At 42.5% G+C, this 22,322-nt stretch overlaps 1 protein-coding gene across 3 annotated transcripts in view; it reads right to left on the bottom strand.

Annotated features, from left to right (window-relative positions):
• The window catches only part of NPAS2 (neuronal PAS domain protein 2), a 104,997-nt gene that overhangs the window by 32,720 nt on the left and 49,955 nt on the right, over nucleotides 1-22,322 (bottom strand). For 2 of the 3 annotated variants that reach the window (XM_030469554.1, XM_030469557.1), the window contains exons 2-7: nucleotides 20,667-20,720; nucleotides 15,331-15,479; nucleotides 12,028-12,119; nucleotides 8,660-8,749; nucleotides 3,806-3,926; nucleotides 2,683-2,796 (exon numbers count right to left, since the gene is read on the bottom strand). In XM_030469554.1, the coding sequence (XP_030325414.1) occupies nucleotides 2,683-2,796; nucleotides 3,806-3,926; nucleotides 8,660-8,749; nucleotides 12,028-12,119; nucleotides 15,331-15,479; nucleotides 20,667-20,720 (620 nt within the window). The remainder of the gene's footprint in view (nucleotides 1-2,682; nucleotides 2,797-3,805; nucleotides 3,927-8,659; nucleotides 8,750-12,027; nucleotides 12,120-15,330; nucleotides 15,480-20,666; nucleotides 20,721-22,322) is intronic. The other variant, XM_030469556.1, reaches the window with a different exon arrangement.

The raw sequence follows: 22,322 nt of genomic DNA, 5'->3' as shown, positions 1-22,322 counted from the left end.
AGGGTGGACTCAGAGTACGCTCAGCAAACTATTGGAAACAAAGGTAGGATTTGGTGTTGGGTAGCTAAAAAGGATCAGCAGAGATTTGTATTTAGAGAACATCCTGTATCAGTCTCCCACGTGTAAATACATGCTCACACTTCCACTGCTGTGAAAAGCTACAGGGAAAAGCATTCTTGAATACATTCATAAGGAATGTCTCCTGCTAATTAAGCTTAATTTGCAAGTTCTGTCTTTCTCCCCTCACAGTATGCTCAGCTAACTCTTTTCTTATCCTTAGCTTAGCCTACTTCCTTCACAAACACCTCCAAAAAGCAGGATTTGGGGCCAGCTGATCCTATGCATGTAGGATGAGCACTGCCCTCTGAGTGGTATTTCTCTACCCTACCACCCCTCCCACTGCTCTCTTCCTTACTTGGAAAGGGGTTGGCTGGAGAACAGGTATTTATTTATTTATTTAATAGGAGGAAGAGAAGAGCAAATACTGTCAGGGCTGGCAGGTGACAGCCCCAGTGTATGGGCTGGTGGTACAGCCCTTGAAAATGGGGCATGCCAGGGCACGGGGGCCAAGCAGAGGCAGGAACCCACCCTTGCACTCATCATCCTCCACAAGTGCCCATGATAAAGCACAGCTGCTTTTCCCTAGCCCTAGGGCTGGAAAGCTGCCCAAAGGGCAGCTGCATTCATAAGGTGTTCACTTGAGCTGATGTCCCCCAAGCCTTGCTCAGGGTCCAGCTGTCTGACACAAGAAGCCCAGTTGGAGCTCATAGAGGTTTGCACCCTCCTCCAGATGCTCACTCTGTCCTTGGCCCAAGGTTATCAGCTCCCAAGCAGAGTTTGCTGCTGCTGCATTGTGAGTCTAGTGCACTTGCTTCCACCTTTGCCAGGAGGTAGTTTTGTGGCATGGGACACACTGGTGAAGTGAGAATTTCCACCAGGCTCTGCACTGTGCTGGGAAACTGAAGCCAGGGTGGACAGGTCAGGATGAACTTTGGAAATGCCACTCTTGAGTTCTGTGATGGGGAGAGAAGAATGGTGCAGGAGGCACCATTTCACAGAACAAGAGCAAAAAACATCCTCTCCCTGTCAGCCAGAGGGCTGGACTGCAGCAGAGCTGGGAAAATGTGGAAGAGGCAAAATACAGCTGGAAGATTTAGAAAAAAGGTGGCTTAAAGAAAAAAAAAAAATTGAAGCAGAAAGCATGTCTTATTTGAAAGCTATAAGCTGGGGTCTTTGGAAAACGATTTAGTGTCTTTTGAAATCAATATGTTCCCATTTAGTTTATATGCATTAAGCTTGGGAAGGTATCTGTAATGCAAGTTTTATCTTTCTTCTGAGAAATGGTCACAGATATAAATGCTGGGATATGAAATCCTACCGGGGTAAAAGGGCAATGTGTTAAGGTCACACCAAAATAAAAGGCTGAAAATCCTTGAAGAAAATGGATCAGAAATTCCCCTGGTAGAAATGTATCCTTATGAGTCAGCACCTGAAATCCAGTTTCTGCTCTAGAAAACAGAATATCTTGGTGTGCGAGTCTGTCAGGCAGCTGCATTTCGCTTTATTCAAACTAGAAAGCACACAGGCAGTTACATTTTTTTATACAAATAAAACCTCAAATCAGATGGCACCAAACATAATAAAATATACATATCTCCATCCTGCACATAGGTTTCTATTCTAGTCATGTGGAGCAAGAGCAGAAAGTTAAATGGGGACAGGGACATTTCTCTCTTTTTTTTTTTTTTTTTTTTGCAGTGTGGCATGCGGTTTTTGGAAAGCACGGTGGGGAATTTTTTAGCTGAGGATGACCTATTTGGAACAATACCAGCAACTTTGGAAATGCCACTCTGGAGTTCAATCAGGCAAGTAACTAAAGCAAACTTGGGCAGGCAGGAGAATGGAAAGTAATAAGAGAGTATTTCATTTCTGACATTAATGGCCGTGCAGCATTCTGTTTGTTAGGGAAGGGGCGAGGTGGAAATCTGCTCTTCATCCCTTGAAAGATGGTTTCACTAGATTGACTGTGGTGCATTAGCAATTGTGCTGACTGTATTTTTTTTATTCCTGGTGGGGTTTTTTTTAATTTTTATTTTTAAGAGTATTGGGGCTGCAGTGAGGGAGAGGAACGTAAAATGGCAGCTGGAAAGGGAGGTGAGTGGAAGTGTCCTCGGCCACTCGGGGAGCCCTCACCCACAGCAAGAGGCAGTAGGTGAAACACTCAAGTACGTGGCACTGCTGCCTTTCCCCAGGATGTGGCAGAGAAGAGTGAGAGGGCAGATTTGGCAGATTATCAGCTCTGGTATTGAATATGTGTTTAATGTAAGCCAGCAGATAGGGCAGCAAGCATAGTATTTAGCTAATAGGTAGAGTCTTAGCACACAGTATTAGCGAGCACAAACAAAGCCTCCTCTGAACCTGTCATTATTTGCAAACTTACCCAGAATCCAGAATCACTGCTAACAAGTGAAGGGCGGTAACAAAAGCAACCAATACAATTTCACTCCTCATAGGTATTCATCCAGCTATTGCAAAACAGCTGCAAGGTCCGTGTGAAGCAAAATTTACCCCATTATGTTAAAAATAGTCCTTTCAGTTAAAAGCCTGTCTTGTTCAATGGAGCAATACTTATATTTTATTTTACACAGCTAAAGTAACATTTATACAACAATTAAAGCTTACCATTGCTGTAAGACCGAAAATTTCCTACAAATTTTATGTATTCATATGTTGGAAATTCCTTTGGGTTCAAACTTCCTCTCAGAAGATGACAATAAAACTCTAATTCATTGTCAGCTGGATTGTTAAAAGAAGAAGAAGAAGAAATAAATATACTATTTAAGCTAAACACAACCAATGGTGTCTTCCAACCCAAATCTTGCAACTGGCAGCACGAGAGCAGCTTGTTACCACTTAGAGCCTTGTACACTGATATATGCTATACATTGCAGGATCAGAACCTCTGCAAGGAATTGCCTTGCAGGGATGCAGGCTGCTCAGTGCTGTTTGCCTGCTGCCCAGTGACAGCCTTCGAGAGTAACTCACCCTTCTTTTACACCACCTTCATCACAGGACTTACACTGCCACAGCACTGGTGTAACCAAGAAGAGAATCAGATCCTTCATCTACAGCTTTTTTTCTACTTAGGCTTTTCACGACTCACAGCAGCTGTACATCTACTGTTGGAAAACTATGCCTAATTACCTCAAAATGTCTATTAAATTAACTCTGGTATATTAGCTATCAGCTGCAGGTTTTGTATATTCAGTCGACTGAGCAGCTGTACGTCTTATATTATCGTGTGCTTTCAGGTTCCCTATGTTTTACCTCCTAGAGTGAATAAGGATGAGGCAAGTAAAAGCACTTTTAAGAAAAGCAAAATTCAATTTGAAAAAGAACTGCAATGATTTTACAGATACTTTTCAACTATAGTGCAAACCAAAGGTATGCAACATGGGCATATCTCTGAACAGCATCTTATTTGGACAGGCTGAAATATCAATTAAGATGTGATTTGTCTCAGGTGAACTCTCAGTTTCCATCAGCTAACCTATTTTCCTTAGCTGTCTCAAAAGATACAGTATTTAATAATTAACACAACTGCAAGTAGTCTTAGCCTAGTAAAGTGAAGGCAATGAGTTTCATTTAAAAATAGAACCAAGGGGTCATTCCAGGTGGCAAGATCTTTTAAAAAGGCTATGAACCCAGGTTTTATATTGCATATTATATAAAAAACAGTTTCTTAGTAAAATCTTTATCCTGCCCTTGCTTTTTCATTTACTGGGGAAGATAAAATAAAACTTACTTTTTAGGTAATCCGATGAGGCAGAATCTGTCATAAGCATACAAGAAGATAACATCTTATAAATTTCTGAATGTTCTTGTTCTGGGAGGAAATTTAACAAATTCTGATCCAAGACATCACACTGCAAAGAAAAAGGACCTTTGAGAAAAATAGAAGTATCACGATGAGCAACACTTGCAGAGATGCCCAGCAATGTGGAAACAAAACCTCTGGCAATTGACAGGAATTTTCCCCCTGATTTCCAGTGACTACGGACAAAGCCTAAAACGGGGAAAAACACCAGACAAACGAAGTGGCTGCTTCTCTGGGGGCCAGTTCCCAGCCTAACTCTCAGTGCTCAGTGATAATCCTCTAAAAATTCTCAGAGATCATCAGACTGGTTATGTCCATACACCAAATGTCCATGATGAGATCCGGGAGCAAGCTGGAAAAAGGTGCCTGGTTGCTCACACAGTTCAGCAGCTCCTTGCACAGGCCTGATGTGTCTCACTGGAGCTGGTTGTTTCCCCTGCAAACTCTGAGCAGCTGGGAGTCACCCTGAGCCACTGGATCAGAACCAGGTCCAGTCCCTGTCTGAGAGTATCCCCTCAGCTCCTGAGAAGTGCCCTCGGGGCAGCAGCCATTGCTCCTCCCTTCCTCCATCCTGGATGGATGGGTGCAGGGAGAATGTACCTCCCAGTCTGGGAATCCCTTTGCAGCAGCATTACTTAGTCTCTAGGGAGAAGGACTTCCCAGTGCCACTGGCACAAGCTGAATGTCCGTGTGTCTCTAGCCTCATGGTCTGTGAGCACAAACCTGAAATCCAGCTGAAATCTAGCTACTGAGATTTGGGAATGGAAAGAAGAGATGGGTTTGTGCAAAAGGCCACAACTGGCCCAGGGTGGAGAAGATAAAGAGGCTGTCACAGGGCTGCCAAGAGGAAAGTCACACTACCCTAATGCTAGAAGAGCATATCTGAAGGAAAGTCCTCAGATAAAGTGACCCTCTAATGGCACTGACTTACATCCATCCCACTTGAGACTACCTCGGGCTGAGCTGGCACACTGACACAGCTTCATGTGTCATCAGAGCAGCTGCCATCAGACTGTATAGTCATGCTGAAAATGTGTTAGCCCTGTATGAGACTGGCAAGTTATTAATCATCATCATTTATTTATGCATTTACATAAGACTGTGCTTTGGTTTCCCTCTGCTTTTGACCCATGCCTGCTGATCTTTGTGGAATTCCTAATTAGAGGGGTGAAATGGTATACTTTGAAAATCAGAGTGCCATACTTTATACTTATTGTGATGCCATAATCAATTTGGACTGTTCTGTTGTAAATATTTACTACATGTGCTCGTTATTTGAATACTCCTTTTGTGAAGAATATTTGAAAATTATTTTTGTGACTGTAGTGTATGCCTTATTAATATGCATCCTACTGATACAGTATAGGATTAAGTTTATATAATACATATATACACAGTATACCTTTTTGTTTATTTTATATACTCACATATATAAAATAATATACCCATGCATTATACTTATATTAACACAAAATACAGTACATTGTTCATGTAATTTTGGGCACGTGAAGAAAGACCACCTGGCAGGAAACTGCAGTGGTGAGTCCTGTCCAAGGCTTATGGTACAATCTCAGAAAAGTAATTTTCCTCCTTATTCCATTTCTACCTGCAAATGGTAGTTAATGATACTTATCCACCAGTTGCATATAAGTCTCATGGAGGTTAATTAATCTCCATCCACTCAGCAGTAACTGCAGGAGGACTAGATGTGAGCTGTCACTGCTTCTCAAACTCACTATTCCTTCTTCAGTGACCTGGGGATGTACCACCTTTTGTCTCCATACTGTAACCAAACTCTCATTCAAAACCTATTATCAGTTTTTCAGTGCTGTTTCTGTTTAAGGTGATAGCTGACAGAGCCCTGCTACTGCACCTACACTTGGAGTTGAAAGATAAGTTTTGTTCCACACACCCCTCAGAACAACCTCCTGCCCTGAGCACAAACTGTTCATTGATTTGCAAGTCCTGGAATTCATACTTTTTTGCTCCATCAGGTGTCATATCCAGAACTGAATGTTTGGCTTATATCTTTGCTGTTAGGAAATACCAACATTTTTAAAATGAGTTTGAAAAACATATGAGGTGTCTACTTGTTACTGCATTTTCCAACTCTTGCTTCCTGTAGAAGTTAGGCACACCTGTAAAGCAGCACGCAGAACAAAATTTTGAATCTTTTACATATCAAGACTCCTACAATGTTCTTGAATCAATTTGTCAAGAATATACCAACAGGTCAAATAGAAGGAAGTAAATATTCCACGTTCTTGCTGGAGCTGTAGGAAATGCCAGGCCAAGCAAGCCATTCAGAGCTAATTCTGTACTGGACCCAAAGAGCAGACATCTGGTGCCATGGCAAGAAGGTGACCAAAGATATGAACAGAATAAAGCTGGATGAGATGCTCACCACTCTACCACTCTGTGGGCAGGTGCAGCATCTTTTGTCCAAGTTTGTGGACAGGCAATATCCATAAGGAAGCTCCATCTCCATCTCTAGGTTGGAAGTAGTTTGTTGCTTGTGTTTAACTGTTTCACTCAGCAAAGCAGGCAAGAAGGGACAGAGAGAACACTCCTTCAGAGACTGCATAGTCTTGGAGTCATAGCATACCATATGACTGGAAAATTCTATGAGTCACGACCGTATTTCCAGGAGTTCGTTTCAGCTATAGTCAGTCTTACCATGTGAGTTAAACCTCTCTTTACATCAATGGACCCTAGGAAGAGCCTCCAGATCTTTTAATAACATGCTATTTAGAATTACAACAGAGGAAGTTTGTGTTTGAAAATGCTTCGTGGAAGTTAGGGAAGCTGTACTAAAGAGAATTGAATATATTTGTTCTCAGCACCAGAGTCTTTCATGCTTTTAATGAAAGAAAATACATCAGATTTCTTGATAGGGGCCCTCAGAGAGCCCTGCTCAATGTTCTGACCAGTTTTGCTTCCCTTTCAGTGCTCAAAGCAGATTTGCAGAGTATTTTTTTTCCCTGCAGTCACAGGGGAGAAAGATTTGGTATTCTGTCCCTCAAACAATGAATTTAGCTTACAAATAGATCCTGGTGGTAAACAAAGTAAGATACATAGATTTTTCCAGACAGAACTCTGATCAGTTTCAAAACTTAAAAAAGACATATGGAAAGGGCAGCACGGGACCAAAATTCCTAGTGTTCACCTAAGTGCACACTTAGCTGGGCCCCTGCCCATGACTGTAGCCATTTACCAACCCTAGGCAGGCACAGGCCTTTATTGCTTTCTCAGTTGCAGTCTCTGGCATGTACCCAGTCCCTCCACATGCCCGGACTGGTGGGGCAAATGTTAACCATTATCTCCCCATCAGCTCTGAGAAGGTCTGTGAGAACTCCTGCCCCACCTCCTGGTTGGTTCCTGGTTCGGGCTATTACGTGCTGCTTCTGTGAGAACAAAAAATTATGGTCATCCTTGTCCTTGTTTTGGGCAAAATTTATCACCCAAGACATGACTTGGAGGGAAAACCAATTTAGTCACTGATGGACCAGCTCAGGAATTATGCTCAGCTAGGATTTAAGGTTTTAGGCACAAGGTCTGAAATGTGTCTTCTTGAAGAGCAATGCTTTCCTGCAGCAGATTTACTATCTCCACTAAGAATCAGTATTTGGAAGGGATAGTGTTAAAACCCCCAGACCATGAAAAACAAAAAAAATACCATAGAAATCAGAAAATGTATGAAGAGACAACATTGTATGCAGGACAGCACTCTCCCCACCTTTGAAGTAAAGGCAAATGTCAGAAAATAGTCAACTACTGCTTTTCTCAACTGTTGAGGATTAAAGCAAACTGAAATGGCTCGATTCAGTTCAATCTGTTGTTGCATAGCAATATCCTTTCATTTACCAGGAGCTGCCGCCTTTCATCAAGTTCCTTTCGTCTCAGAAGAAAATAAATTTTGCTCATATTACAGCAAGGTACTGTGTGTGAAATACATTTGTCTGGGTGGAAAACATAACATGTATTTTGTGAAAAAGTAAACGAGAGAAAAAAGAATTGCAATTTCCCTAAGAACGTGTGTGTGTGGGGTGTGTGTGGTACAATAATGATTTGGCAGCTATTTTTTTTCTCCTGGGCATGTATTTATTTGAGACCAAGCTTCTAAAAATGAGCATGAGGATTAATCCTTAATTATTGTGCCATTTTTCCTGGAGCAGCCTTAGCAACAGGAGCAGAGTTCGAAGCCGTCCCTCTCCCCAGCTCCTTCAGCCCCAGGCAGCTCAGGCAGGAATATCTCCCACAGCAGCCTGCAGATAAAACAAACCCTACATGCTGGACCCCAGCACCGAGCATCAGCTCCACCAGCACCTCCTGGGAGCCAGGAACACTCCCCTTGGGAAAGCAGAGCTGAGCTGCAGGGGCAGCCAACTCCCACCCCTCTGAATTCAGTGCGGGGTTTGTCCTTTACCTCCCCGGGAGCTGAGTAAAGGTCTTAACAAGCTCCCTGCTTGGCTGCCAGTGGCAATGGTGCTATTCCCTGCTAGCTTAGAAATCAGAGATGGAAAAGATCAGCCAGGTCACTCTGTCCCTCCTCTGGCCACAGTATTCCCGCAGAGCTTTTTCCATTCAAGCCAAAGTGCTTCATAGCAACAAAAACCTGATGGGTATGAGTCAGACAAAGAGAGGACAGAGCTAATCAACAGCAGAACACCAGCCTAATGCAGGGACAAGCCCCTTTGCTGCGTTTTCAGGAAAACACCACCCCACCACCATCCTTTTACTTATCTTTCTAAGAGTAGAAAAGCAAGTGGCAGAATCACTCACCGGTAAATGCCCTAGAAGAGGTGTGATGCTGTCAGACACGTAGATGATGCTTCCACCTGTGGTTACTGCTATAATGAAGCCATCTAATGCCTAAGGAAAACAGAGAAGTGGAGAGTGATTTAATGGGAATGAGAGGTGTAAACAGGGCACCTCATCACACGTTGATCAAAACAGTTTGTCTTCAGCACCATATTGTAATCCAGTTGTAGGAATGTTATCTTGAGTTGCAGAACAGAAATTCTCTGATTTTACAGTCTGATTTAACTTTTACAACACTCTTTGTAGTCTAGTAAAACTTACTATTGAAGCAACAAAGGGCTCACAGGAACATTTCATGTCTCAGTTTTTAAATTAATCACACATTTTAATAATGCAAAATGACTAAGACTGGATCCCTTGGAAGTTACTAAAATGAACATTTGAGCTCTGTGTAAATATCAAAGGACGATGAAAGGATGCTCTCCTATCTCAGAATGGTACTTTTCTTCAAACCCCATAAATCTCAGTTTGTATTAATGTAATGTTGTATGTTACTGGGCTTTCATTTAAGTAAAAGCAATGCAAATGATCAAATAATCCTCAGCCTGAGTTTTAATTGAGTGATTTATTTTAAAGGTCATGGTATTAGATTACTCATTTCAAGAGAAATTCACTCTTCTGCAGGGTTTTTTCCTCACTTCAGTCCCACCTTGCAGTAACCCCCTTGACTCCCAGGACTGAAGGGAAATGTCAGCCTTATCTCCATCCTCTGCACAGGAGCAATTTCACCTTCAAAATTAGTTCCTTCTTTAGTCTAAGCTGTAAAGTTTTGAGCTAAATCTTGTTCAAAGTTAAATGTAGGTAGATTTCCAGATCTAAGGCAATGTACTCTGAGCAGAACCCTCCCCAAAATTAGGAGTCAACAGCAGGTTGACAGCACTACAGCACTGTATTAAAACCTAAGTACTCCTTGTAATTAAGGAGTCACTGATGAAGCTCCAATGCCTTCAAGTGGAGCAGGTCTGGGTCCTCTCTGTCAGTTCAGCTGATGATCTGGAGTTGGTGTTGCCTGCAGTGTTTGAGCCAAATGGGCACTGCAAACATGAGTGAATCAGAGCAGAGTCTGACTACACTGCAGAGGCAATACCTGGTCAGGAGATGAGTGTACTGCAGCCTGGTCACGGTGACACGGTGCTACAGAACCTTACTGCAAAGCCAGGCATACCTTCAAGCCAGAATAGAAGTTGATCCTGTGAGCTGCAGCACATCCTTCCCCCCTGCTGACTTCAATCAGGGAAAGAATTCTGAAAACACTAGAAAATGCTAATTGTTTTGTTTTTTTTTTAATAAAATAAAATTTAAAAAGGAAAACAGAAAGCCTTGAATAAACACACAAACATATGTTCCTTTTTCCAGAGAATGCTGAGCACCCACAACTATTTAAGTCAATGGGAATCTGCTGGTGCTACAATCCTTTGAAAAGCAGGTCAATAACTTATACCCCAGTAGAAGAGCATGTGTTCAGCATCTCTGAAAACCCTCCAGCTGCTATAGTTAGTTTGATTTTGTTAATCTAAGTGCAGAGAATATGTTTTTCTTTAGTGTAGTACATTCAAGCTGTTTTCTAAAAAAGCACGGTAGCTGTTAACCCGTAGAAGAGAGCAGTGGTTTTACAAGGCAGCTGGATTGTTCATGTTACTATGGTGAAGGTTTTTGGATTTTTAAAAAATCAAGTCTTTATTTCATATACAATGCAAATTATACAAAGTGACTCACATCATAATTTTGTGGTAAACTGAAGTTAATGTACGCATACATAATTCTATTTTTATTTACTCACAAATGGTCCTTTCAACATTAAGAGGGCATATCCATCTTCAAAAATTTCAGTACTGCAAGAGTTCTAATGGACAAACAGCATAATACCCACTCCTATGTAATTTGATGACAGCCTTTTCAACAGGGTAAGAAAAGGCCATTTTCAGTAAAGCTGATGTATTATCGCAGTCAATTATGCTCTGGTTCTTTTGAATCAGTTCTTGGAAAAAAACCTTCCCATCTTTTAATAATAAGATGGGAAAAACTTCAAGCAGTCTTGTCCAAATGTTAATAAAATAAGATCAGCAGAAAGGCAAAATAGAATGATGAACAACTGGCTCAACAGGACATCCCAATAACCAATGTTATCTTGAAGGGCATGGAAAATCACAGTAGCAAGAAAGTGATTTATAAGCTGGGAAACTAAAAGCAATTGTTTTAATCTAAAATTGTGTGGCATACAAGTAGAATCAACAAAGGCTGAGACAGTCAAGACTACTGCTGATTTGTTGCTATCCAAGGGAAATATTTCAGTGCAGGCTGAAGGAGTTATGTCCCGTGCACTGAGATGGGAATGGGCAGTTGTCTGTGCAATGGGAATCAAATGTCTCATAAAGCAGGACCAGGGGAGTCTCAACCCAATGAATTGTGATGGCCAATGGACCAACAGCCCCTGGGGGCCAGCAACATGCCAAGCAACATGCTCCAGCTTCGTGCCACCCCTTGGTGGGACAAGCTGCTCCCTAGCATCCCTCCCTGCCTGCCACCAGAGCCGGGGTCATGCCCCATGTTCACAGCATTTGTGGGAGGAAGAGAAGCTTGTTCTCAAAGAATATCCTGGGGCCATGCAACTTGCATGTGTTTGGTATGGGATAAAATCCTTGCTAAAGAAGGTTCTAGCTGTTTCTGAGAGAGAAAAATACATTTTAGCTGCTCATTTGCATTTCATCTCAAACCTACAAAAATGCCATTGAGTCACCTCCCTTCAAATCCCAGCTAGTGTTAAAAGCACCTATGGTATAATTTAAAGGTAATTTTAAAACTATCATTGCAAAATAACCCTGCTCCCTGATAGAATAAAAAGTGTTTGATAAGGGCCTCGAAAATCATTACAGTGGAAATATTAACTGCATCAAACCAAGAGGAGCTGTCAGGTTCTATCTGCTTGTACAGCACCCAGCGCTAGAAGGACACGACACTGTTGCTTTCTAGGTGCTAGTCTTGAATAAATATTAGGTAATAATAACGCCTTCCAAGAACAGGAGAAAAACTACTGCATGCCCTTTTCCTCACCTCTGTTTGTAAAAATAGAATGCAATGTGTGATGTGAATCTCTCCCCTGGATTGCATTTTATGGAAGCCCCTGTGCAGCTTTGCAGGCTGCAGCTGCAAGAGCGAAAAGCAATGTGTGGGGACTTCAACCCCTTGTCCCAGTGACACCTTTGCTTCATGGTCAAATACAGCAGCACCTGAAGCCTCCTCTTTGGATATGAAGATGACATTTTATTCAAGACCATGGGCTTTTCTATGGCTGCTAAATAAAATCAGGAAAGGTACATATGCATGTTTACCTCCAACATCAGCTGGGTGAATTCTTCGTTGCTGAGAAACGAAGGCTTCCAGTCTTGCTGAATTTCAGAAATCTCCGTCTGTGCCGAGACTTCTAGACAAAAAAAAATAAATAAATTTCAGTTTTTTCAATTCAAAGAAACCTGTATCTTGCAAGACTATATATGAGTCGCTATGAAAAGGAAGAAATCACCTTTGTATTAAAAAGTTGCAGTTTTCTAGCATGGGTTTTGCCCACAGAGACAGTAGCAACTATCTAATCTGGGCCTGGTCTTGAAAGGGTTTCCTCATTTTACACTCAGCAAAACTTGAACTGCCTTGAGTGGGAGCCTGGATTCACAGAGCAATTGGCTTCAACTAAGTAGCCTTATTTGGGTATTGATCAAAAGATAAAACCCCTTTGCATTAAATTAAAATCAAGGCAAGGATTACCATATGTCAAATTGATATTTACAATTTACAGCTTCCAAACTAGGAGGCGGGAGAGCCAGGGTTCATCTCACAGCTTTGTGCTGAAAAGGGAGCAGAAAGAAAACTCCTTCAGAGGAGTCCCAAAGGGTCGTGACCCCAGACAGCAGAGCTACTGGTCCCTTCTCTAAAATGTGAACAAATCATGAGTGCTTACAGCATCCTTGCACTGGTACTGCACCCCATCTCTTTCTCCTGTACCTACTGCCAGCCCCACAGTGCAGGGCATATCAGGAGAGGGAGGGGAGCACCAGCCTCTCATCCCAAATCCTGCCTGGAGGGAAGGGTCTCCTATGCTGTCAGCCCCTGAGACACTGGGGGAGGGGAGTTGCCCAGTCCCAGCCCTACAGCAGCCTAAGGATGCTCAGTCCCCAGGGGCTTTCCATGGAGGGGTGCAGGCACACAGGGGGGTACCAAGTCACAGCTTTGCACTGAAACTGGGGACCTTCCTGGGTGCACCTGATGCATCACAGTGAGCTGTTTCCTTCAAAAAACAGTCACTTGTGTTAACCCCTCCCTGAGTCAGACAGGGTGATGGGGGACTGATCTTAGAATTTACAGTGACTTGAGCTGGGTTTGTTTGCTGCTCAGCTCATCTAAGAGTGCTCCCTCATTTGGCTCTAGCAGTGGAGGGATGCTGAGCACAGCCTGTCTTCTCTTTTCAGCACCACCTGCTAATTAATCCTATTGATTAACCTAGAGCATGCAATACCCAGCAGTCCCTATTTGAAGCACATCATCAAATTGGCCAGAGTATTGCAAGTGGCTAAATGATATTAAAGACAGTAAATTTGTACCAGTGCCTGTGCATATTGTTGCCTAGAAAGAAATCAAAGCCTCTGTTTGGGCTTTATTAATTGAGAAGCAGCCTTCTGCTCTGAGCATCACTTTCTGCACTGCTGGGGGCTGGCACTGATAGCTTGGTGGCTCTCCACAGCCCCCATGGTCTTCTACAGAGATTTTAAAAACAGAGTAAGGAAAAAGAGAGATCATCCCTGAATAGATTTTTATTATATTATCTCAGAATATGGGATACTTTCAGAAGATCCAGTGCTTGGAAAAGCTGATATACATGAGACAGCAACTGTTAAAAGAATTTCTTGAGCTTTGGTAGATTCTGTGGATTATCAAGAAAGAGACTGTTTATGAAGCAAAAAAATCTGAAAGTTGACCTCCTTCTCTGTTAGAACTAAAATCTTGGTTTAGCCTACTAAATGAAAGGGAAATACTATTGAACAAGCCAGATCCAAAGTACACTGAAGATAATCAACATCTTTAAATGCTGATGCTTTGTATTATATTGTGTGACTACTAATCTAGTTTAAAAATAGATAACATTTGCTTTTTTTAGCAAGTGCACAAAACCCAGCCACAGTTTGACCCAATTGCTATGGAAAGATTTGTGACTGACTGTTGGCTTTCTTCTACCTAGTTGTTCTTCCAGAAATGAAGTGCCTTTCGGAGTAAATTATCTGGGCTATCAGATAAACTTGTCTACATTTATTCAAACTTCATGTGATTGTTCTTTGCTTGGCTTTATAACTGAGAAAATTCACATCTTTCTTTACTCTGCCTTGAGCAGCTAAGAAAGAAAAACGATATTAATACTGTAATTTTTAATAGGTATATACAATTATTAAACTTTGAGATGTCCTAGTCACTCCCTCCTGTATGAAATCACCTTGTCTGTGGCAAAAAATCATGTAAGGAGAAACTGCACTCTATAACAGAACCACTATAATTATTGCCTCAATAACTTGGACGTTTGTGATTTCATTATGTTGGGAGTCATGATGATATAAGAGGTGGTTTGGCCTTTTCCATTTTACCTAGAGCTCTCCAGGGACTGAGGACAGGAGGTGCTGGATGAGCAAATGTGATCCTGCTGATGCTGTGCATCCACTCTCAAGGGCCCCTTTTGCTTTGTGGAACCAGGGATGTTCCCCGTGGTCATTCAATGAAGCTTCTTCCTCACAGGACCAGAGCAAGAGGGCCTATTTTTAAAATGGTGCCCTGATTTATAAGGGAGAAGCATTTCAGTCGTTCAGTGCTCGCAGATGCCTACGCTACGCATCAGGGAGTCCAGAGCGCACGTTCCTCTCACTGACTGGAAACTTGACTGACCAGACTAGATCAGCAGGGTCAGAAATTGCCTCTGCCTTCTTTAAGAGTGCATTTCTAAGGGTTTTAACTTTCACTGTCTGTGAATTTTAAAAACAAACTCCTGGCTTTCCAAGGCTGAACTACCGCAACTCCATGTGGTGCAAATGTGACATTGCTTCTGCTTGTGCAAACCAGGTGACAGACATCAGCTATCTGTGGATGCAATTTGCTGAAGCCAACTTTGAAAACTGGGGCCTTTTCTGGTCTGAGGTTCCTGCTCACTGTGGAAAATTGAGTCCTACACAGTCCAGTGAGGTGCAGGAGGGCTGAACAGATTGCTTCCCTGCATATTTCTGCAGAGAAGATGGGGTGAATGCTCTGTTCTTCTGCTCAGAATACTACAAATGTAATGGAAGGGAATCTTCACTCTGGCTCCACATCTCTCTTGTTCAAAGCATCCCTCTTCTTCACAGGTGCTGCAGGCCAATGCTGCCCTCCTTCCCGGGGTTCCTACCATTTGCTTCCTTCTCTATCAGGTCGAGAGTCATCCTCAACTAAAGAGCATCCAAGGAGATGAATTTGGGCAGCACAGTGCCCGCAAATGATCTTTCTTTATGAGACAGGAAAAAAACCAAAACACCTTATGTTGTCACTTTCAGGCCCCTTTTACTGAAGGAAAGAGGATATTGTAGTAACCGTCTGGCAAGCGCATGAAGAGCTGCAGTAAATCTTACCATTGTGTTTCTGCAGAAAGCCAATGACTTTTTCCAGCACAGTAGTTTTGTCCATTTTGCGAGTGTTGCCTGGAAGCATGGAGCTGAGCTCTTTGATGAGAACATTGAACTGATCTCGCCTCTTCTTCTCAGACTTGTTACGTGAAGCCCTGTAGACAGGTAGAAAAAAGATGAGCAGACCAAGAGGAAAAAACATCATGTACCTGCTTCAATGTATACACATAGAAATGAGCTTGCTGCATACCTTGGTATTGTGAAGATTGACACTGGCCTCTACCAGAGCTGCAGAGACAAGTAGGAAGCAATTGTTCCTATCTCCTGCTCTTATCTTTGGGCCCCCTTTAGAGTCCAACAGGGAGATGGAGGCTCTGCTCACCCCTTTATGCTGCTGGTTAGGTAAAGCCACCAGGTTGTCCTTAAGCCAGGTGAAGGAGCTGTGTCCACTCCCTAGGCATGTGCAGGATCTTAAAAGTTCACACAGCCTTTGAGGAGGCACTCAGAGGAATAAGAAATAGGAATACTGTGACAATAGTAAAATCATTCATAGAAGTGAAGCATGGGGACTGGTAAAACTATGGATTGTACCCACCTGTGAAATCTTCACAGGAGAGAGGGATCCCAGCCTTGCAGCTCAGCCATTGCACTGGAGCTGGATCCACCCAGATGGACCAGACCACTTTGGTCAGTGGTCCTCTGGCTTACAGAGAGAAACTGGGATGTTGTCTTGCAGTCATTAGGATCAGGGACCTGAGCAAGAGGTTGCTGCAGCTCCCACCTCATTCACGTGCCACTTCCTTCAGTCTCTTTTACAAGGAAATGGGCAAGCAGGAGGGAGGGCACCAGCACTTCTCATCCCAGCAGGGACCATGCCTGAGATGGGATGTGTTCCCAGACCTGGGGGCTCAGAATTGGTAGCAGGGGTCCCCTGCTTGCCCCTAATCTTTTGTGCCACTGGGCAAATGTGATGGTGCCCCAACTCTTTAGCTGCAAAATGGGGACTCCACAGCTTCCTTCACCTATCTTGTCTATTTAGCTTGCAGAGTCCTCAGAGAGAGCCTGCTTCTGCTGCTGTGTTTGAAGAGATCATAGAAAGAAAGGACCTGATTTCATTAGGAGTGTTTTGGCATTGTAATAATGCTGTCATTAAGGCTGTGGGTAATCTTTTCATTGTGTGCACTTTTATTTTTTTTTAAACTATATGTCAAACTATACACAAACACAAGTGTCTTCTGAATTGTTCCCATGAATACGGCAATTGTTCTGCTTGGAGGATACCACCCAGCCTCCTGTAGCCATGTGAAAACAGAAATGAATTTAACCTAGAGAGTTCATCTATTATTCTGAAAGGTCCTCATGCAGACAAAATTTGCCTTGTTACATAAAGATCTAAAAATCTGGTTGCATTTTGACAGAAAAAAAAAAAAGCCAAGAGGCTTTTTCTCCCGCTGAGTTTCTCAGTCCCAGCTAACTCTAATGTACCTCACAAGCAGCTCTGGATGCACATTGCTGAAAATCAGAGCAAAATTTAGCCCAGCATTTACATCTTCCCCCTAAGGACCAGGATGGCAATAAACATTTTCAGCAGAGAAATCACTGCAGAGTCTTCTGAATGTTACTACTGACAGAGGGGTAATTTTTGTTTCTCTTGCTCTCAACCCTGAACACACTTGGAGATACACTGGATAGAAGCCAACACTTGATTATTTTACAGCTTTGAACACAAGAGATTGGGTGGATACTGCCTGACTGATTTCAGCCTGTTCTTATTACAGTGCAAAAGGCTGTCAGGACAAGATGTGAAAAGCTTCAGCTTTATCCTGATTCTGTACAGTTCAAGGGGACATTAGGAATATCAACATTTTACTTCCCCATAATTCAATCCTCAGTTCATTTTAAGCTCAAAGGGTCTTGATCTCCCTGAAAATAAAATAAACCATCAACCATTTATAGGGAAAATATTGCTTTTCTCAAAAAATAGAGATGTCTTGACAGAAATATAAAATATATATTTTTTAACACGACATTTTAGTCATAAAGGAAATATAAAAACTTGTAGAAATAACTCTAGCAAGATCTGAACTGATGATCACAGTAAAATCATAACATGGAAAAAAGATGAGAAAAATCCCCACAATTAGGTCATCTAAACTATCCCTGCACAGTTATAAATGCTTTGTTCAGTCCAGTTGTAAATGTCTTAAATAAAGCGGTTTTCATCACAGCCATTGGAAGATTATTCCCTAGCCATGCTTACTTCACTGCTGGGGTATATAATTTACAGCCAGCCAAAACAGTCTCTGCCTTACTTCCACATTATTGTCTCAGTTCTCCTCTCCTCTCTCTGCTCCAGAAAAATAGGGCATATCCAAGGGGAAGGAGACACAGTATGAATAAAATCTGGATTTTTAGTGAGTACAGCTGAAGGCAATACAGATTGAATTCAGAGTTATCAAAATTGCTCATTTAAAATAGCCTTTTCCTTCTCTTATGTATTTGCTGTTTATTGCCTTAAAGAGAGACTGACACTTGCTGACTAGGAGCCATTACGTCTTGCTGATTTACTATGATACGTGGTTTTACACTAAATTTCATATTTCTTTCTGCTGTCCCATGGGATACACTATATATGAATCAAAGCAAGTAACCACACCATGTATTTTCATTAAGACTCTTAAATTTCCTTTTTACTGGAGTAGAAATTGCAGGTGGTAATCCTTATCTATCAAGAACTTACTTATGGTTCACTTCAAGCTGGCTTTGTCTGCAATTTGGAATTCAATGGAATTGCAAAAAAAAAAAAAATTAAAAATAATTTACTATTAAAGCAAGCTAAGAGAAAAGCAGATAGAGAAAAAAGTGCACAAAGCATGCTTTTGGTTTAAGATTAATAAATCCATAAAACAAAGCAGGCCTTGTCTAGGATCAGGATTGAAGAATTGAAAATGACACGATGGTTGATCTTCAGAAGCTCAGTAAACCCCAGAGGTCTTCCATGCTCTGAAGTGCGGTGCCATCCTATCCATATTTTAGTCCTCAGGTCTTTGGAGTGAAATAATGACATAGGGAGCCAGGAGATACAGAATAGGGACTCAAAATAACCTGTGTCCTGAAGCAAAAACTATGCATCTTGGCCAAACAGTAACCACTTGGCTTGGGGGGTGAGAGTGCAGGTACCTCTCCCTGGTGGAGGATGCTCCCTCTCTTCTCAGCATGGGTGGATGTCTGTGTCACACAACCTGCACATGCCTAATAAATCACAGTGGTTTGTAAATGGTGTGTGTGCCTCTGCTAGTCTTACTCCCAGCCTGAGAAACCCAGCTCCTGGCTTGGGTCTATCCCCCAAGAGCTAGATCTAGAAACTTCCAGCCTCACCTAATTTTTTACTCAGAAAAGAGAAGAAAAGAAGAACTTTCTTGGCTTTTTCACCCCCTGTTCTATTTCTTAGCACTGAGGGACATGGTCCTTACACTAAGTAGAAGAAAACAAAGAAAGCATTTCCCCTGAAGCAAGGGACAGATGAGAGTCCTCAGTGTTCAATACACAACAGCAGAATGTTCAATGGCTTCTCCCAAGTTTGACTCTCTTTAAAGCTTTGGAAGAAAACATGCAGCTTTTAAATGAATCTGAATGGGTTTAGAGTACTCTAGTAACTTTAGACCTTCATGAAACCTCTCATGATTTCAGACTTAATTTTAAATTTAGATTTACTTCCAAAAGCAAAAATCTTTTAAAATTACAGTGTAAAGAAGCTATTTCTTTTTTTTCATTTTCAAAGCTCTAATTTTTTTATCCACCTTGACAGAGGCCTGCCCCAGGGTATGACAAAAAATTCCCCCCAGGAACAAACGGCATGGAAAGTATACCAGATGGCGATGAAAATCGCTGATAGCAAGGATACGTGTTATCCTATTTTTGTCTTAGATGGATTCATTCAGTCCTGTTTGTTTTTTATTTTTTTACCATTAGCACAAAAATATCTTGAAGATAATCAGGCCGTAGGCATATGAGGCAGCAGTGCGAAGTGGGCTCTCTTCTCCCTCTGCCCCCATCCCGGACCTCAGGGCTCTGGGGAAGCAAGACACCTCCCACCGTGCTACACCCTCTCCCAGGACCCATCTCCCTGCCATGCCTCGTGGCAGTGGGAGGCATCCCTTCCCCAAATCCATCTCCTCTCCTGTCCCCAGGCACCCGCCTGCCTGGCAGATGGATGGGCAGTGCTCCACGCAGAGCTGCACCCTGTGTTGTCCCTTTGCTGAGCATAAAGCCCCCCATGAAGGGCAGCCCCAGGGGCTGGCAGACTCCTGGCCTGGGTGGATCACTCCTTGCTGGTCTAACGGGGACATTTAGGTCAGGGTTTTCCCTCTCGGCGTCAAAAGCAAGACCTTCTGGAGCCTGAGCCTGCATGCACTAAGAGGAGGGAGCAAAGGGGAATGGTTGAGCACGGCTGCAGCCTGTGCTGACCTATATTGGTGAGAAAAAGCTGCAGGGAGGAAAGAAGCAGAGAAGGAATCAAAAGAGATGAAACTGGATCAACCAGTTGTGCCTGGACTGGAAATACTCTCATTAGAAGGAACCAAGAGGAAAAATGTGGGCTTCCTCCAAAGCAATTAAAATGCGGGCTGCAGTATTGATAACGTGTCTAGAAAAAAAACCCTCAAATGCTTCCAAACGGCTTTTCTGTAGATGCCAATCAGATCTGACAGTGATTGACATGGGTCTTCCACCTTGAAATACACCCTTCTCCTCCTCACAAAGTGTTCACAACAATCTCCCACCAACCGGGATCTGAGGATGGAGTGCAGAATGTGTGTGAATAAAGGCTTGTGACAGGCTAGGGCTGACACAGCACTTTCTGTGGTCTTTCCTGGCTCTGAAGGTAACTTTGGGGTGTTTTCATCACTGTGAGATAGGCATTGCCGTATAAATGACCATCACAATAGGGGAAAAAACACCCTATGCTTCTTCAGTTATTTTTCTTTTGCATTTTTTTTTTAATACCCACATTTTTATGCACCGGGGAAGATCAGATGATGTATTATAGCAGCAGGAGTACGTTGTTGGTTCTGCAGTTCTCATGTTCTGCAGTAATGTGAAGGAAATGATCAATGCCTTGGCTTTTTTAACATTTTCCACAGGAAACATTGCTACATTATTTTCTTCTTACAGAGTAGCCAAGAATAGGAATCTGTGAGATGGCAGTTTTTCAAGTTGTGCTTGGCTGTATTTTACTCTCTTTCCCTTTGATTAATTGATTATGGATAAAACAGCTTCTGCAGCAACAAACACTATCAAGCTCATCACAAATTAAAGAGAGTTGTAAAAGAGTAAGTGCTCACCTCTTTGCCCTGTCTTTCTCATCTTCATCCATTAGATTGTCTAAGCAGTTTTTTCTGTTGAAGGAATGCAAGAATCATTACAAAATGTCATTTGGTAGCTCTACTTGCAGGTTAATCTCAGAGTTGCTCTATTTCATTTTAATAACAGAGTGATGATATCCAGGTCAGATAAATGTGTCAGCAGTGCTTTATGCCACAGTCCTTGATTTTAGGAAACATCCATTGCAGATGATGTTATTCCTGAGTGTCACATCAGCCTCAGGGGCTCCAGCCAGGGATCAAGGCTCCCAGGCACAACATGGTGCGTCAGCACAGCACAAAAACAGATACTTCTTGGGGGATTTTTCCATACAGAGGTTACTCTCTGCAAACTTGCAGCCTGTATGAACCCTGGGGGGCTGCCCAAGTTCCAGAGATGTTTTCAGCACCCTCACAGTCCCCCCCAAAAAACATCCCAGGTGCAGGAGCTGGCATCACTGAAGCCTCTGAGTCCTCAGATGAAGCCTCCTCCTACTGGGAGGCTCTTCATCCTCCTCTGTGGGCTCTAACCCAAAGCCAAACAAGATGGTAGTAACTATACTGAATTACACCCCAAATTCAAAGTGTCCTCATAAATTCCACTTTCTAAGCTGAAAAAACCTTCCCCTAGCCCAGACAGACCATCTGCCTGGCAGAGCCAGCACAGAGGATGGGGACTGTGCCATCTCCATCACTCTTTTTGCTAATCTTTGCAAAAACTTTGTGGGCTGCCATCAGGTTTACAGTCCAATTCAGGTTGAGCTGTAAGGAGAAAGTACTCTGACCACAGGATGGGTTCAAAAAGCCACAGGGTAAAAGGGGGTAAACTGCATGAATTAAATAAATTTGTGTAGGCAAAAATTTGTGAAGGGAAAAATAGAAAAGCTGCCCAGCTGAAGGCTTTATTCCTCAGAAACACTTGTCACCAGCTCACTGCCCACCCTCCTTTGCTCCTTCACCTTGTAAGAAAGTGACACTCGAGCCATAGCTGCTTCACCCCGGGGAGGAAGCCTGGGGTGGATGCAGCCTCTCGTGGCACCTCGTGCCCACATCAGGCACAAAAGCCATTTGCTGCTGCATCCCACATAAATATTTTCCCAATTGGCAGCACAATGCTGGTACAAACCCTGGATATTCTCAAAGCATCATTTTGAAAGAGGTGGTGTAATGACAAGCAATGATAACACTCGTTCCCACAAAACCAGTGCTTCTCATTGAGTCCTCAACACGTAAGACATGAATAAAATTGGAGTGGGGTGGGGGGAGTTAATTGCTAGACATTATTTAAGGCCATGGCATTTTCCATATATGAGTCACACATAAATTTGCCTGTTTAAAGTACATTTTATGAGAAAAAAACAAGAGTGAAAACTTTATTGATAGTAAGAACAGTGAATAAATTCCCTCCTTCTGCTACTAGTTCTCTTACTAGTATTCCACCTGTTCATTACTAAACAGTTAGTTAAGAAAGTGAAACAACTGTGCAACTTTTTATCAAATGCAAGAGTAATGAGGAATTAAAGTAATGGTTCACTGATTGGAAGTTAAAACTGCTACTTTAAGGTATTCAGTTTGCTGATGGAAGAGCATAAATAGGAAACATGAAGGCTGAGGGACTGGCTTTTTTAGTCATAACGA

This window comes from Calypte anna, chromosome 1 (assembly GCF_003957555.1).
Source record: "Calypte anna isolate BGI_N300 chromosome 1, bCalAnn1_v1.p, whole genome shotgun sequence".
Lineage (NCBI taxonomy): Eukaryota > Metazoa > Chordata > Aves > Apodiformes > Trochilidae > Calypte > Calypte anna.
Note: the sequence above shows the minus strand (reverse complement) of the source record. Positions and strands in the feature narration are given on the sequence as shown.